Below are 17,940 nucleotides of genomic sequence, written 5' to 3'. Positions count from 1 at the left end.
GGCGGATGAGTGGGTGGATGTGTGTGTGGGTGGGTGTGTGGGTGGATGTGTGGATGTGTTTGTGTGTGGGTGGGTGTGTGGGTGGGCGGATGTGTGGATGTGTGTGTGTGTGGGTGGGTGTGTGGGTGGGTGGATGTGTGTGTGTGTGTGGGTGGATGTGTGAGTGGGTGGGTGGGTGGATGTGTGGATGTGTGTGTGTGTGGGTGGGCGGATGAGTGGGTGGATGTGTGTGTGTGTGGGTGGGTGTGTGGGTGTGTGTGTGGGTGTGGTGTGTGGGTGGATGTGTGTGTGTGTGTGGCTGGGTGCGTTGTTTATAGTTCACTGACGTTTTCTCTCCCATTTGCTCAGGTTGGTTTGATATCGAACAGGAGAAGAATACAAACGTCTACGTCAGTGGTGAGTGACACGCACGGGGAGAGAGAGACACACGGGGGGAGAGAGACACGGGGAGAGAGACACACGGGGAGAGAGAGACACGGGGAGAGAGACACGGAGAGAGAGACACGGGGAGAGAGAGACACGGGGAGAGAGACACGGAGAGAGAGACACGGGGAGAGAGACACGGGGAGAGAGAGACACGGGGAGAGAGAGACACGGGGAGAGAGACACACGGGGAGAGAGAGAGAGACACGGGGAGAGAGACACACGGGGAGAGAGACACACGGGGAGAGAGACACACGGGAGAGAGACACACGGGGAGAGAGACACACGGGGAGAGAGAGACACGGAGAGAGAGACACACGGGGAGAGAAAGAGAGACACGGGGAGAGAGACACACGGGGAGAGAGAGACACGGGGAGAGAGAGACACGGGGGAGAGAGAGAGACATGGTGAGAGAGACACGGGGATAGAGACACGGGGAGAGAGACACGGGGAGAAAGACACGTGGAGAGTGAGACACGGGAGAGACACGGGGAGAGAGACACGGGGAGAAAGACACGTGGAGAGTGAGACACGGAGAGTGAGACACGGGGAGTGAGACACACGGGGGAGAGAGACACGGGGAGAGAGAGATACGGGGAGAGAGACACGGAGAGTGAGACACGGGGAGAGAGACACGGGGAGAGAGAGACACGGGGAGAGAGACACGGAGAGTGAGACACGGGGAGAGAGACACGGGGAGAGAGACACGGGGAGAGAGAGACACGGGGAGAGAGAGACACGGGGAGAGAGAGACACGGGGAGAGAGAGAGACGGGGGGAGAGAGACACGGGGAGAGAGAGACACGGGGAGAGAGACACGGGGAGAGAGAGAGACACGGGGAGAGAGAGACACGGGGAGAGAGAGACACGGGGAGAGAGAGACACGGGGAGAGAGAGACGGGGAGAGAGAGACACGGGGAGAGAGACACGGGGAGAGAGACACACGGGGAGAGAGAGACACGGGGAGAGAGAGAGACGGGGGGAGAGAGACACGGGGAGAGAGAGACACGGGGAGAGAGACACGGGGAGAGAGAGAGACGGGGAGAGAGACACGGGGAGAGAGAGACACGGGGAGAGAGAGACACGGGGAGAGAGAGACACGGGGAGAGAGAGACACGGGGAGAGAGAGACGGGGAGAGAGAGACACGGGGAGAGAGACACGGGGAGAGAGACACACGGGGAGAGAGAGACACGGGGAGAGAGACACGGGGAGAGAGAGACACGGGGAGAGAGAGACACGGGGAGAGAGAGATACGGGGAAGACACGGGGAGAGAGACACGGGGAGAGAGAGATACGGGGAGAGAGACACGGGGAGAGAGAGACACGGGGAGAGAGAGACACGGGGAGAGAGACACACGGGGAGAGAGAGACACGGGGAGAGAGACACACGGGGAGAGAGACACACGGGGAGAGAGACACACGGGGAGAGAGAGACACGGGGAGAGAGACACACGGGGAGAGAGACACACGGGGAGAGAGACACACGGGGAGAGAGACACACGGGGAGAGAGAGACACGGGGAGAGAGAGACACGGGAGAGAGACACACGGGGAGAGAAAGAGAGACACGGGGAGAGAGACACACGGGGAGAGAGAAACACGGGGAGAGAGAGACACGGGGAGAGAGAGAGACACGGGGAGAGAGAGAGAGACATGGTGAGAGAGACACGGGGATAGAGACACGGGGAGAGAGACACGGGGAGAAAGACACGTGGAGAGAGACACGGGGAGAAAGACACGTGGAGAGTGAGACACGGGGAGAGACACGGGGAGTGAGACACGGGGAGTGAGACACGGGGAGAGAGACACACGGGGAGAGAGAGACACGGGGAGAGAGAGACACGGGGAGAGAGAGACACGGGGAGAGAGACACACGGGGGGAGAGAGACACGGGGAGAGAGAGATACGGGGAGAGAGACACGGAGAGTGAGACACGGGGAGAGAGACACGGGGAGAGAGAGACACGGGGAGAGAGACACGGAGAGTGAGACACGGGGAGAGAGACACGGGGAGAGAGACACGGGGAGAGAGAGACACGGGGAGAGAGAGACACGGGGAGAGAGAGACACGGGGAGAGAGAGACACGGGGAGAGAGAGACACGGGGAGAGAGAGACACGGGGAGAGAGAGAGACGGGGGGAGAGAGACACGGGGAGAGAGAGACACGGGGAGAGAGAGACACGGGGAGAGAGAGACACGGGGAGAGAGAGACACGGGGAGAGAGAGACACGGGGAGAGAGAGATACGGGGAAGAGACGGGGAGAGAGACACGGGGAGAGAGAGACACGGGGAGAGAGAGACACGGGGAGAGAGACACGGGGAGAGAGAGACACGGGGAGAGAGAGACACGGGGAGAGAGACACACGGGGAGAGAGAGACACGGGGAGAGAGACACGGGGAGAGAGAGACACGGGGAGAGAGAGACACGGGGAGAGAGAGATACGGGGAAGACACGGGGAGAGAGACACGGGGAGAGAGAGATACGGGGAGAGAGACACGGGGAGAGAGAGACACGGGGAGAGAGAGACACGGGGAGAGAGAGACACGGGGATAGAGAGACACGGGGAGAGAGAGAGACGGGGGGACAGAGACACGGGGAAAGAGAGACACGGGGAGAGAGAGAGACGGGGGGACAGAGACACGGGGAGAGAGAGACACGGGGAGAGAGAGACACGGGGAGAGAGAGACACGGGGAGAGAGAGACACGGGGAGAGAGAGATACGGGGAGAGAGACACGGGGAGAGAGACACGGGGAGAGAGAGATACGGGGAGAGAGACACGGGGAGAGAGAGACACGGGGAGAGAGAGACACGGGGAGAGAGAGACACGGGGAGAGAGAGATACGGGGAAGACACGGAGAGTGAGACACGGGGAGAGAGACACGGGGAGAGAGAGATACGGGGAGAGAGACACGGGGAGAGAGAGACACGGGGAGAGAGAGACACGGGGAGAGAGAGAGACGGGGGGAGAGAGACACGGGGAGAGAGAGACACGGGGAGAGAGAGACACGGGGAGAGAGAGAGACGGGGGGACAGAGACACGGGGAGAGAGAGACACGGGGAGAGAGAGACACGGGGAGAGAGAGACACGGGGAGAGAGAGACACGGGGAGAGAGAGACACGGGGAGAGAGAGACACGGGGAGAGAGAGATACGGGGAAGACACGGGGAGAGAGACACGGGGAGAGAGAGAGACGGGGAGAGAGACACGGGGAGAGAGAGACACGGGGAGAGAGAGACACGGGGAGAGAGACACGGGGAGAGAGAGACACGGGGAGAGAGAGACACGGGGAGAGAGACACACGGGGAGAGAGAGACACGGGGAGAGAGACACACGGGGAGAGAGAGACACGGGGAGAGAGACACACGGGGGGAGAGAGACACGGGGAGAGAGAGACACGGGGAGAGAGACACACGGGGAGAGAGAGACACGGGGAGAGAGACACACGGGGAGAGAGAGACACGGGGAGAGAGACACACGGGGGAGAGAGACACGGGGAGAGAGAGACACGGGGGAGAGAGAGACACGGGGAGAGAGAGACACGGGGAGAGAGAGACACGGGGAGAGAGAGACACGGGGAGAGAGAGACACGGGGAGAGAGAGACACGGGGAGAGAGACACGGAGAGTGAGACACGGGGAGAGAGACACGGGGAGAGAGAGACACGGGGAGAGAGAGACACGGGGAGAGAGACACGGGGAGAGAGAGACACGGGGAGAGAGAGAGACACGGGGAGAGAGAGAGACGCGGGGAGAGAGAGACACGGGGAGAGAGAGACACGGGGAGAGAGAGACACGGGGAGAGAGAGACACGGGGAGAGAGAGACACGGGGAGAGAGAGACACGGGGAGAGAGACACGGGGAGAGAGAGACACGGGGAGAGAGAGACACGGGGAGAGAGAGACACGGGGAGAGAGACACGGGGAGAGAGACACGGGGAGAGAGACACGGGGAGAGAGACACGGGGAGAGAGAGACACGGGGAGAGAGACACGGGGAGAGAGACACAGGGAGAGAGAGACACAGGGAGAGAGAGACACGGGGAGAGAGACACGGGGAGAGAGGTTATAGTGGTTGTGGTTATAGTGTTTGAGGTTATAGTTATGGCGCTTGCGGTTGTTGTAGTAGTAGTAGTAGTTGTTGTGGTGGTGGTTGTGGCTCTAGTCGTGGTGGTGGTGGTGGTGCTTGTGGTGGTTGTTGTTGTAGTAGTAGTAGTTGTTGTGGTGGTGGTGGTTGTGGTTGTGGTTATAGTGGTTGTGGTATTTGCCAGGGCTGCCCACTGACATCACCCAGGAGGAGTTTGAGGAGCTCATGTCCAAGTGCGGCATCGTCGTCAGGGACCCGGTCACCGGCAAACTCAAGTGCAAGTTGTACCGGGACTCAGTCACGGACACTCTCAAGGGCGACGGGATCTGCTGCTACCTCAAGGTGAGTGGGTGGGTGGGTGGGTGAGTGGGTGGGTGAGTGTGCGGGTGAGTGAGCGAGTGGGTGAGCGAGCGAGTGGGTGAGTGAGCGAGTGGGTGAGTGAGCGAGTGAGTGAGTGACTGAGCGAGTGCCTGAGCGAGTGAGTGAGTGACTGACTGAGTTAGTGAGACCCGGTCACCGGCAAACTCAAGTGCAAGTTGTACCGGGACTCAGTCACGGACACTCTCAAGGGCGACGGGATCTGCTGCTACCTCAAGGTGAGTGGGTGGGTGGGTGAGTGAGTGGGTGAGTGGGTGAGTGGGTGAGTGGGTGGGTGGGTGGGTGGGTGAGTGAGTGAGTGGGTGGGTGGGTGGGTGAGTGAGTGATTGAGTGGGTGAGTGGGTGGGTGAGTGGGTGAGTGGGTGGGTGAGTGACTGAGTGACTGAGCGAGTGACTGAGCGAGCGACTGAGCGACTGACTGAGCGAGCGAATGACTGAGCGAGCGACTGACTGATTGACTGAGCGAATGACTGAATGACTGACTGAGCGAGCGACTGACTGAGTGAGTGACTGAGTGAGTGACTGACTGACTGACTGAGTGAGTGAGTGAGTAAATGACTGAGCGACTGAGTGAGTGACTGAGTGAGCGAGCGAGCGACTGAGCGACTGACTGAGCGAGCGAATGACTGAGCGAGCGACTCAGCGAGTCACTGACTGACTGACTGAGTGACTGACTGAGTGACTGACTGACTGACTGAGTGAGTCAGTGAGTAAATGACTGAGTGAGTGACTGAGTGACTGAGCGAGCGACTGACTGAGCGAGCGAGCGACTGAGCGACTGACTGAGCGAGCGAATGACTGAGCGAGCGACTCAGCGAGTCACTGACTGACTGACTGAGTGACTGACTGAGTGACTGAGTGAGTGACTGACTGACTGACTGACTGAGTGAGTCAGTGAGTAAATGACTGAGTGACTGACTGAGTGACTGACTGAGTGACTGAGTGAGTGACTGACTGACTGACTGACTGAGTGAGTCAGTGAGTAAATGACTGAGTGACTGACTGAGTGACTACCTTCCCCAGAGAGAGTCTGTGGAGCTAGCGATGCGTCTGCTGGATGAGAGTGCGCTACGAGGCTGCACCGTCAAGGTGGAAGCTGCTCGCTTTGCGTGAGTGAGCGACTGAGTGAGTGGGTGAGTGACTGAGTGACTCAGTGAGTGACTGAGCGAGTGACTGAGCGAGTGGCTGAGCGAGTGGCTGAGCGAGTGGCTGAGCGAGTGGCTGAGCGCGTGGCTGAGCGAGTGAGTGACTGACTGAGTTAGTGAGACCCGGTCACGGGCAAACTCAAGTGCAAGTTGTACCGGGACTCCATCACGGACACTCTCAAGGGTGATGGGATCTGCTGCTACCTCAAGGTGAGTGGGTGGGTGGGTGAGTGGGTGAGTGGGCGGGTGAGTGGGTGAGTGGGCGGGTGAGTGGGTGAGTGGGCGGGTGAGTGGGTGAGTGGGCGGGTGAGTGGGTGGGTGGGCGAGTGAGTGGGTGGGTGAGTGGGTGAGTGAGTGAGTGACTGAGTCAGTGATTGAGCGAGTGAGTGAGCGAATGACTGAGTGACTGACTGAGTGACTGAGTGAGTGACTGAGTGAGTGACCCCCCCACCCCAGAGGGAGTCTGTGGAGCTAGCGATGCGTCTGCTGGATGAGAGTGCACTACGAGGCTGCACCGTCAAGGTGGAAGCTGCTCGCTTTGCGTGAGTGAGTGAGTGAGTGAGCGACTGAGTGAGTGACTGAGTGAGTGACTGAGCGAGTGAGTGAGCGAATGACTGAGTGACTGACTGAGTGACTGAGTGAGTGAGTGACTGACTGACTGACTGAGTGAGTGAGTGAGTAAATGAGTGAGTGAGTGAGTAAATGACTGAGTGAGTGACTGAGTGACTGAGTGAGTGACTGAGTGAGTGAGCGAGTGAGCGAGTGAGCGAGCGAGCGACTGAGCGACTTACTGAGCGAGCGAATGAGCGAGCGACTGAGCGACTTTCTGAGCGAGCGAATGACTGAGCGAGCGACTGAGCGAGTCACTGACTGACTGACTGAGCGACTGACTGAGTGACTGAGTGAGTGACTGACTGAGCGCGTGACTGAATGACTGACTGAGCGAGCGACTGACTGAGTGAGTGACTGAGTGAGTGAGTGACTGACTGACTGACTGAGTGAGTAAATGACTGAGCGACTGAGTGAGTGACTGAGTGAGCGACTGAGCGACTGACTGAGCGAGCGAATGACTGAGCGAGCGACTGAGCGAGTCACTGACTGAGTGACTGAGTGACTGACTGAGTGACTGAGCGAGTGACTGACTGACTGACTGACTGCGTGAGTGTCTACCCCACCCCAGAGGGAGTCTGTGGAGCTAGCGATGCGTCTGCTGGATGAGAGTGCGCTACGAGGCTGCACCGTCAAGGTGGAAGCTGCTCGCTTTGTGTGAGTGAGTGAGTGTGTGAGTGAGTGAGCGACTGAGTGAGTGACTGAGTGAGTGACTGAGCGAGTGAGTGACTGAGTGGGTGAGTGAGTGACTGAATGAGTGAGTGAGTGGGTGAGTGAGTGACTGAGTGAATGACTGAGTGAATGACTGAGTGACTGAGTGAGTGACTGAGTGAGTGAGTGGGTGAGTGAGTGACTGAGTGAGCGACTGAGTGAGTGACTGAGTGAGTGACTGAGCGAGTGAGTGAGCGAATGACTGAGTGACTGAGTGACTGAGTGAGTGAGTGAGTGACTGAGTGAGTGAGTGACTGACTGACTGAGTGAGTGACTGAGTGAGTGACTGAGCGAGTGAGTGAGCGAATGACTGAGTGAGTGAGTGAGTGACTGAGTGAGTGAGTGACTGACTGACTGAGTGAGTGACTGAGTGAGTGACTGAGCGAGTGAGTGAGCGAATGACTGAATGACTGAGTGAGTGAGTGACTGAGTGAGTGAGTGAGTAAATGACTGAGTGAGTGACTGAGCGACTGAGTGAGTGACTGAGTGAGCGAGCGAGCGACTGAGCGACTTACTGAGCGAGCGAGCGACTGAGCGAGTCACTGAGTGACTGACTGAGTGACTGAGTGAGTGACTACCTTCCCCAGAGGGAGTCTGTGGAGCTAGCGATGCGTCTGCTGGATGAGAGTGCGCTACGAGGCTGCACCGTCAAGGTGGAAGCCGCTCGCTTTGCCCTGAAGGGCGACTACGACGCCACCAAGAGACGCAAACGCAGCAAGGAGGAGCGCAAGCAGCTGCAGCAGCAGAAGAAGTGGGTACACACTCACCACCACGCTCACCACGCTCACCACCACGCTCACCACGCTCACCACCACACTCACCACTACACTCACCACCACGCTCACCACCACGCTCACCACTACTACACTCACCACCACGCTCACCACGCTCACCACCACGCTCACCACGCTCACCACCACACTCACCACGCTCACCACGCTCACCACCACGCTCACCACGCTCACCACCACGCTCACCACGCTCACCACCACGCTCACCACGCTCACCACCACACTCACCACTACTACACTCACCACCACACTCACCACCACACTCACCACGCTCACCACCACACTAACTCACTTCTTCTGCAGCAGCAGAAGAAGTGAGTTAGTGTGCTAGTTAGTGTGCTAGTTAGTGTGCTAGTTACTAGTTAGTGTGCTAGTTAGTGTGCTAGTTAGTGTGCTAGTTGCTAGTTAGTGTGCTAGTTAGTGTGCTAGTTAGTGTGCTAGTTGCTAGTTAGTGTGCTAGTTAGTGTGCTAGTTACTAGTTAGTGTGCTAGTTAGTGTGCTAGTTAGTGTGCTAGTTGCTAGTTAGTGTGCTAGTTAGTGTGCTAGTTACTAGTTAGTGTGCTAGTTAGTGTGCTAGTTAGTGTACTAGTTAGTGTGCTAGTTAGTGTGCTAGTTAGTGTGCTAGTTAGTGTGCTAGTTAGTGTGCTAGTTAGTGTGCTAGTTAGTGTGCTAGTTAGTGTGCTAGTTAGTGTACTAGTTAGTGTACTAGTTACTAGTTAGTGTGCTAGTTAGTGTACTAGTTGCTAGTTAGTGTGCTAGTTACTAGTTAGTGTGCTAGTTAGTGTGCTAGTTAGTGTGCTAGTTAGTGTGCTAGTTAGTGTGCTAGTTAGTGTACTAGTTACTAGTTAGTGTGCTAGTTAGTGTGCTAGTTAGTGTGCTAGTTAGTGTGCTAGTTAGTGTGTTAGTTAGTGTGCTAGTTAGTGTACTAGTTAGTGTGTTAGTTAGTGCGCTAGTTAGTGTACTAGTTACTAGTTAGTGTGCTAGTTAGTGTGCTAGTTAGTGTGCTAGTTAGTGTGTTAGTTAGTGCGCTAGTTAGTGTACTAGTTACTAGTTAGTGTGCTAGTTAGTGTGCTAGTTAGTGTGCTAGTTAGTGTGCTAGTTAGTGTGCTAGTTAGTGTGCTAGTTAGTGTGCTAGTTAGTGTGTTAGTTAGTGTGCTAGTTACTAGTTAGTGTGCTAGTTAGTGCTAGTTAGTGTGCTAGTTAGTGTACTAGTTAGTGTGCTAGTTAGTGTGCTAGTTAGTGTGCTAGTTAGTGTGCTAGTTAGTGTACTAGTTAGTGTGCTAGTTAGTGTGCTAGTTAGTGTGCTAGTTAGTGTACTAGTTAGTGTGCTAGTTAGTGCTAGTTAGTGCTAGTTAGTGTGCTAGTTAGTGTGCTAGTTACTAGTTAGTGTGCTAGTTAGTGTGCTAGTTACTAGTTAGTGTGCTAGTTAGTGTGCTAGTTGCTAGTTAGTGTGCTAGTTAGTGTGCTAGTTGCTAGTTAGTGTGCTAGTTACTAGTTAGTGTGCTAGTTAGTGTGCTAGTTAGTGTGCTAGTTAGTGTGCTAGTTAGTGTACTAGTTAGTGTACTAGTTAGTGTGCTAGTTAGTGTACTAGTTAGTGTACTAGTTACTAGTTAGTGAGCTAGTTAGTGTACTAGTTAGTGTACTAGTTAGTGCGCTAGTTAGTGTGCTAGTTAGTGTGCTAGTTAGTGTACTAGTTAGTGTACTAGTTACTAGTTAGTGAGCTAGTTAGTGTGCTAGTTAGTGCGCTAGTTAGTGTGCTAGTTAGTGTGCTAGTTAGTGTGCTAGTTAGTGTGCTAGTTAGTGTGCTAGTTAGTGTGCTAGTTGCTAGTTAGTGTGCTAGTTAGTGTGCTAGTTACTAGTTAGTGTGCTAGTTAGTGTGCTAGTTAGTGTGCTAGTTAGTGTGCTAGTTAGTGTGCTAGTTAGTGTGCTAGTTAGTGTGCTAGTTGCTAGTTAGTGTGCTAGTTACTAGTTAGTGTGCTAGTTAGTGTACTAGTTAGTGTGCTAGTTAGTGTACTAGTTAGTGTACTAGTTACTAGTTAGTGTGCTAGTTAGTGTACTAGTTAGTGTGCTAGTTAGTGTACTAGTTAGTGTGCTAGTTAGTGTACTAGTTAGTGCGCTAGTTAGTGTGCTAGTTAGTGTGCTAGTTACTAGTTAGTGTGTAGTTAGTGTACTAGTTAGTGTGCTGGTTGCTAGTTAGTGTGCTAGTTAGTGTGCTAGTTAGTGTGCTAGTTAGTGTGCTAGTTACTAGTTAGTGTGTAGTTAGTGTACTAGTTAGTGTGCTGGTTGCTAGTTAGTGTGCTAGTTAGTGTGCTAGTTAGTGTGCTAGTTAGTGTGCTAGTTACTAGTTAGTGTGCTAGTTAGTGTGCTAGTTAGTGTGCTAGTTAGTGTGCTAGTTAGTGTGCTAGTTAGTGCGCTAGTTAGTGCGCTAGTTAGTGCGCTAGTTAGTGCGCTTGTTAGTGCGCTAGTTAGTGTACTAGTTAGTGCGCTAGTTAGTGCGCTAGTTAGTGTGCTAGTTAGTGTACTAGTTAGTGTGCTAGTTAGTGCGCTAGTTAGTGTACTAGTTAGTGTGCTAGTGTACTAGTTAGTGCGCTAGTTAGTGCGCTTGTTAGTGCGCTAGTTAGTGTACTAGTTAGTGCGCTTGTTAGTGCGCTAGTTAGTGTACTAGTTAGTGCGCTAGTTAGTGCGCTTGTTAGTGCGCTAGTTAGTGTACTAGTTAGTGCGCTAGTTAGTGCGCTAGTTAGTGTGCTAGTTAGTGTACTAGTTAGTGCGCTAGTTAGTGCGCTAGTTAGTGTGCTAGTTAGTGTGCTAGTTAGTGTGCTAGCTAGTGTGCTAGTTAGTGTGCTAGTTAGTGCGCTAGTTAGTGCGCTAGTTAGTGTGCTAGTTAGTGTACTAGTTAGTGTGCTAGTTAGTGTACTAGTTAGTGTGCTAGTTAGTGCGCTAGTTAGTGCGCTTGTTAGTGTACTAGTTAGTGTGCTAGTTAGTGTGCTAGTTAGTGTGCTAGTTAGTGTGCTAGTTAGTGCGCTAGTTAGTGTGCTAGTTAGTGTACTAGTTAGTGTGCTAGTTAGTGCGCTAGTTAGTGCGCTTGTTAGTGTACTAGTTAGTGTGCTAGTTAGTGTGCTAGTTAGTGTGCTAGTTAGTGTACTAGTTAGTGTGCTAGTTAGTGTGCTAGTTAGTGTGCTAGTTAGTGTACTAGTTAGTGTGCTAGTTAGTGCGCTAGTTAGTGCGCTTGTTAGTGTACTAGTTAGTGTGCTAGTTAGTGTGCTAGTTAGTGTGCTAGTTAGTGTGCTAGTTAGTGCGCTAGTTAGTGTGCTAGTTAGTGTGCTAGTTAGTGTGCTAGTTAGTGCTAGTTAGTGTACTAGTCAGTGTACTAGTTAGTGTGCTAGTGTACTAGTTAGTGTACTAGTTAGTGCGCTAGTTAGTGTGCTAGTTAGTGTGCTAGTTAGTGTGCTAGTTAGTGTGCTAGTTAGTGTGCTAGTTAGTGTGCTAGTTAGTGCGCTAGTTAGTGTGCTAGTTAGTGTACTAGTTGCTAGTTAGTGTGCTAGTTAGTGTGCTAGTTAGTGTACTAGTTGCTAGTTAGTGTACTAGTTAGTGTGCTAGTTAGTGTACTAGTTGCTAGTTAGTGTGCTAGTTAGTGCGCTAGTTAGTGTACTAGTTGCTAGTTAGTGTACTAGTTAGTGCGCTAGTTAGTGTACTAGTTGCTAGTTAGTGTACTAGTTAGTGCTAGTTAGTGTACTAGTTGCTAGTTAGTGTACTAGTTAGTGCGCTAGTTAGTGTACTAGTTGCTAGTTAGTGTACTAGTTAGTGCGCTAGTTAGTGTACTAGTTGCTAGTTAGTGTACTAGTTAGTGCTAGTTAGTGTACTAGTTGCTAGTTAGTGTACTAGTTAGTGCGCTAGTTAGTGTACTAGTTGCTAGTTAGTGTACTAGTTAGTGTGCTAGTTGCTAGTTAGTGTACTAGTTAGTGCGCTAGTTAGTGTACTAGTTGCTAGTTAGTGTGCTAGTTAGTGTGCTAGTTGCTAGTTAGTGCGCTAGTTAGTGTACTAGTTGCTAGTTAGTGTGCTAGTTAGTGCGCTAGTTAGTGTACTAGTTGCTAGTTAGTGTACTAGTTAGTGCGCTAGTTAGTGTACTAGTTGCTAGTTAGTGTACTAGTTAGTGCTAGTTAGTGTACTAGTTGCTAGTTAGTGTACTAGTTAGTGCGCTAGTTAGTGTACTAGTTGCTAGTTAGTGTACTAGTTAGTGCGCTAGTTAGTGTACTAGTTGCTAGTTAGTGTACTAGTTAGTGTGCTAGTTGCTAGTTAGTGTACTAGTTAGTGCGCTAGTTAGTGTACTAGTTGCTAGTTAGTGTGCTAGTTAGTGTGCTAGTTGCTAGTTAGTGTGCTAGTTAGTGTGCTAGTTAGTGTGCTAGTTAGTGTGCTAGTTGCTAGTTAGTGCGCTAGTTAGTGTGCTAGTTGCTAGTTAGTGCGCTAGTTAGTGTGCTAGTTGCTAGTTAGTGTGTTAGTTAGTGTGCTAGTTAGTGTGCTAGTTAGTGTGCTAGTTAGTGCGCTAGTTAGTGTACTAGTTGCTAGTTAGTGTACTAGTTAGTGTGCTAGTTAGTGTGCTAGTTAGTGCGCTAGTTAGTGCGCTAGTTAGTGTGCTAGTTAGTGTACTAGTTAGTGTGCTAGTTAGTGTACTAGTTGCTAGTTAGTGTGCTAGTTAGTGTGCTAGTTAGTGTGCTAGTTAGTGTGCTAGTTAGTGTACTAGTTGCTAGTTAGTGTGCTGGTTAGTGTGCTAGTTAGTGTGCTAGTTAGTGTGCTAGTTAGTGTGCTAGTTAGTGTACTAGTTGCTAGTTAGTGTGCTAGTTAGTGTGCTAGTTAGTGTGCTAGTTAGTGTGCTAGTTAGTGTACTAGTTGCTAGTTAGTGTGCTAGTTAGTGTGCTAGTTAGTGTGCTAGTTAGTGTGCTAGTTAGTGTGCTAGTTAGTGTACTAGTTGCTAGTTAGTGTGCTAGTTAGTGTGCTAGTTAGTGTGCTAGTTAGTGTACTAGTTAGTGTACTAGTTGCTAGTTAGTGTGCTGGTTGTGTGTGCAGGCAGCTGGACTGGAAGCCGGAGCGAGCGGCGGGGAGTTTGCGGCTGAAACACGAACGAGTTGTCATCCTGCACCAGCTGTTCCACCCCAGCGACTTCCAGGTGACAACCACAACCACCACAACCACCACAACTATAACCACAACTACCACAACCACCACAACTATAACCACAACTACCACAACCACCACAACCACCACAACTATAACCACAACTACCACAACCACCACAACCACCACAACTATAACCACAACTACCACAACCACCACAACCACCACAACTATAACCACAACTACCACAACCACCACAACTATAACCACAACTACCACAACCACCACAACCACCACAACTATAACCACAACTACCACAACCACCACAACTATAACCACAACTATAACCACAACTACCACAACCACCACAACTATAACCACAACTACCACAACCACCACAACTATAACCACAACTATAACCACAACTACCACAACCACCACAACTATAACCACAACTACCACAACCACCACAACTACCACAACCTGTTCCACCCCACCGACTTCCAGGTGACAACAACTAACACAACCACCACAACTATAACCACAACTACAACAACCACCACAACTACCACAACTACAACAACCACCACAACTATAACCACAACTACCACAACCACCACAACTACCACAACTACAACAACCACCACAACTACCACAACTACAACAACCACCACAACTATAACCACAACTACCACAACCACCACAACTACCACAACTACCACCACAACTATAACCACAACTACCACAACCACCACAACTATAACCACAACTACCACAACCACCACAACTACCACAACTACCACCACAACTATAACCACAACTACCACAACCACCACAACTACCACAACAACTACCACCACAACTACCACAACCACCACCACAACTACCACCACCTGTTCCACCCCACCGACTTCCAGGTGACAACAACCACCACAACTACTACCACAACCACCACAACTACTACTACTACCATTACTACTACTACCACCACCACAACCACCACAACTACTACTACCACTACTACTACCACTACTACCACTACTACAACCACAACCACCACAACCACCACAACTACTACTACTACCACTACCACCACCACAACTACCACCACCACTACTACCACAACTACAACCCCAACTACCACTACCACAACAACTACCACAACCACCACTACAACTACCACAACTACCACAACTACTACCACAACTACCACAACTACTACCACAACTACCGCAACGACCACAACCACCACAACCACCACTACCACAACTTCTACCACAACTACCCGCCATGATGTTGTGGTTATCTGCGTGGTGGTTGACTGCATGGTGGTGGTGGTGGTGATGGTTGACTGCTTGGTGGTGGTGGTGGTTGTGGTGGTGATGGTGGTGGTGGTTGACTGGGTGGTGGTGGTGGTTGTGGTGGTGGTGGTGGTGGTGGTTGACTGGGTGGTGGTGATGGTGGTGGTGGTGGTTGTGGTGGTGGTGGTTGTGGTGGTGGTGATGGCGGTTGACGTGGTGATGGTGGTTGACTGGGTGGTGGTGATGGTGGTGGTGGTGGTTGTGGTGGTGGTGGTTGTGGTGGTGGTGGTGGTTGTGGTGGTGGTGGTTGTGGTGGTGGTTGTGGTGGTGGTGGTGGTTGTGGTGGTGGTTGTGGTGGTGGTTGTGGTGTCGCAGGATGATCCACTGGTGCTGAACGAGATCTCTCAGGACCTGCGCTCCGAAGCGGAGAAGTTTGGCTGTGTCAAGAAAGTCATCCTGTTCGATGTGAGGCTCACCCACTCGCTCACCCACTCACCCGCTCGCTCACCCACTCACTCACTCACTCACTCACTCGCACACTCACTCACCCACTCACTCACCCGCTCACCCACTCGCTCACCCACTCGCACACTCACTCACTCGCACACTCACTCACTCACCCACTCACTCACCCGCTCACCCGCTCGCTCACCCACTCGCTCACTCGCTCCCTCACCCACTCACTCGCTCACTCGCACACTCACTCACTCACTCACCCGCTCACACACTCACTCGCTCACCCGCTCACTCACCCACATACTCACTCACCCACTCACTCACACACTCACCCACTCATTCACTCGCTCACCCGCTCACCCGCTCGTTCACCCACTCACCCGCTCACTCACTCACATACTCACTCACCCACTCACTCACACACTCGCTCACCCACTCACTCACTCACCCACTGACTCACCCGCTCACTCACTCACTTACTCACTCACTCGCTCGTCCTCTCACTCACCCACTCACTCACAAACCCTGTGTCTCTCCGTGTCTCTCTGCGTCTCTCTCCTCGCGCCTCTCCGTGTCTCACTCTCCGTGTCTCACTCTCCGTGTCTCACTCTCCGTGTCTCTCCGTGTCTCACTCTCCGTGTCTCACTCTCCGTGTCTCACTCTCCGTGTCTCTCCGTGTCTCACTCTCCGTGTCTCACTCTCCGTGTCTCACTCTCCGTGTCTCTCCGTGTCTCACTCTCCGTGTCTCTCCGTGTCTCACTCCCCGTGTCTCTCCGTGTCTCACTCCCCGTGTCTCTCCGTGTCTCACTCTCCGTGTCTCTCCGTGTCTCACTCCCCGTGTCTCTCCGTGTCTCACTCCCCGTGTCTCTCCGTGTCTCACTCTCCGTGTCTCTCCGTGTCTCACTCCCCGTGTCTCTCCGTGTCTCACTCCCCGTGTCTCTCCGTGTCTCACTCTCCGTGTCTCTCCGTGTCTCACTCTCCGTGTCTCACTCTCCGTGTCTCTCCGTGTCTCCCCGTGTCTCACTCTCCGTGTCTCACTCTCCGTGTCTCACTCTCCGTGTCTCTCCGTGTCTCACTCTCCGTGTCTCACTCTCCGTGTCTCTCCGTGTCTCACTCTCCGTGTCTCCCCGTGTCTCACTCACCGTGTCTCACTCTCCGTGTCTCACTCTCCGTGTCTCCCCGTGTCTCACTCTCCGTGTCTCTCCGTGTCTCACTCCCCGTGTCTCTCCGTGTCTCACTCACCGTGTCTCACTCTCCGTGTCTCACCGTGTCTCACTCTCCGTGTCTCACTCTCCGTGTCTCACTCTCCGTGTCTCACCGTGTCTCACTCTCCGTGTCTCATTCTCCGTGTCTCACTCTCCGTGTCTCACCGTGTCTCACTCTCCGTGTCTCACTCTCCGTGTCTCACCGTGTCTCACTCTCCGTGTCTCCCCGTGTCTCACTCTCCGTGTCTCTCCGTGTCTCACTCCCCGTGTCTCTCCGTGTCTCTCCGTGTCTCACTCACCGTGTCTCACTCTCCGTGTCTCCCCGTGTCTCACTCTCCGTGTCTCACTCTCCGTGTCTCTCCGTGTCTCTCCGTGTCTCCCCGTGTCTCTCCGTGTCTCACTCTCCGTGTCTCTCCGTGTCTCACTCTCCGTGTCTCACTCTCCGTGTCTCACTCTCCGTGTCTCACTCTCCGTGTCTCACTCTCCGTGTCTCTCCGTGTCTCTCCGTGTCTCTCCGTGTCTCACTCTCCGTGTCTCACTCTCCGTGTCTCACTCCCCGTGTCTCACTCTCCGTGTCTCTCCGTGTCTCACTCTCCGTGTCTCCCCGTGTCTCACTCTCCGTGTCTCACTCTCCGTGTCTCTCCGTGTCTCACTCTCCGTGTCTCACTCTCCGTGTCTCACTCCCCGTGTCTCACTCTCCGTGTCTCACCGTGTCTCACTCTCCGTGTCTCCCCGTGTCTCACTCTCCGTGTCTCTCCGTGTCTCACTCCCCGTGTCTCTCCGTGTCTCTCCGTGTCTCACTCACCGTGTCTCACTCTCCGTGTCTCACCGTGTCTCACTCTCCGTGTCTCCCCGTGTCTCACTCCCCGTGTCTCTCCGTGTCTCTCCGTGTCTCTCCGTGTCTCACTCTCCGTGTCTCTCCGTGTCTCCCCGTGTCTCACTCTCCATGTCTCCCCGTGTCTCACTCTCCGTGTCTCTCCGTGTCTCACTCTCCGTGTCTCACTCCCCGTGTCTCTCCGTGTCTCCCCGTGTCTCACTCCCCGTGTCTCTCCGTGTCTCACTCTCCGTGTCTCTCCGTGTCTCTCCGTGTCTCTCTCTCCGTGTCTCTCCGTGTCTCACTCCCCGTGTCTCACTCTCCGTGTTTCTCCGTGTCTCACTCTCCGTGTCTCACTCTCCGTGTCTCACTCTCCGTGTCTCTCCGTGTCTCACTCTCCGTGTCTCACTCTCCGTGTCTCACCGTGTCTCACTCTCCGTGTCTCCCCGTGTCTCACTCCCCGTGTCTCTCCGTGTCTCTCCGTGTCTCACTCTCCGTGTCTCTCCGTGTCTCACTCTCCGTGTCTCACTCCCCGTGTCTCTCCGTGTCTCTCCGTGTCTCTCCGTGTCTCACTCCCCGTGTCTCTCCGTGTCTCCCCGTGTCTCACTCCCCGTGTCTCTCCGTGTCTCACTCCCCGTGTCTCTCCGTGTCTCTCCGTGTCTCTCCGTGTCTCACTCTCCGTGTCTCTCCGTGTCTCCCCGTGTCTCACTCTCCGTGTCTCCCCGTGTCTCACTCTCCGTGTCTCTCCGTGTCTCACTCTCCGTGTCTCACTCTCCGTGTCTCCCCGTGTCTCACTCTCCGTGTCTCACTCTCCGTGTCTCACTCTCCGTGTCTCTCCGTGTCTCACTCTCCGTGTCTCTCCGTGTCTCCCCGTGTCTCACTCTCCGTGTCTCACTCTCCGTGTCTCTCCGTGTCTCC

General features: G+C 53.3%; 1 protein-coding gene across 1 annotated transcript in view; it reads left to right on the top strand.

Annotated features, from left to right (window-relative positions):
• Positions 1-317: 317 nt before the first annotated feature.
• HTATSF1 (HIV-1 Tat specific factor 1) overlaps positions 318-17,940 on the top strand; it is a gene marked incomplete at its 5' end in the record, with an annotated part of 53,324 nt that continues 35,701 nt past the window's right edge. The window contains 5 exons of the mRNA XM_078884697.1: positions 318-396; positions 4,688-4,845; positions 7,934-8,097; positions 13,199-13,298; positions 14,923-15,012. Of these exons, the coding sequence (XP_078740823.1) occupies positions 318-396; positions 4,688-4,845; positions 7,934-8,097; positions 13,199-13,298; positions 14,923-15,012 (591 nt within the window). The remainder of the gene's footprint in view (positions 397-4,687; positions 4,846-7,933; positions 8,098-13,198; positions 13,299-14,922; positions 15,013-17,940) is intronic.

The sequence above is a fragment of the Lampetra fluviatilis genome, unplaced genomic scaffold (genome assembly GCF_964198595.1).
Source record: "Lampetra fluviatilis unplaced genomic scaffold, kcLamFluv1.1 SCAFFOLD_174, whole genome shotgun sequence".
NCBI classification, from domain to species: domain Eukaryota; kingdom Metazoa; phylum Chordata; class Hyperoartia; order Petromyzontiformes; family Petromyzontidae; genus Lampetra; species Lampetra fluviatilis.
The sequence above is the reverse complement of the archived record's forward strand: the minus strand, read 5'-3'. Positions and strand labels throughout refer to the sequence as shown.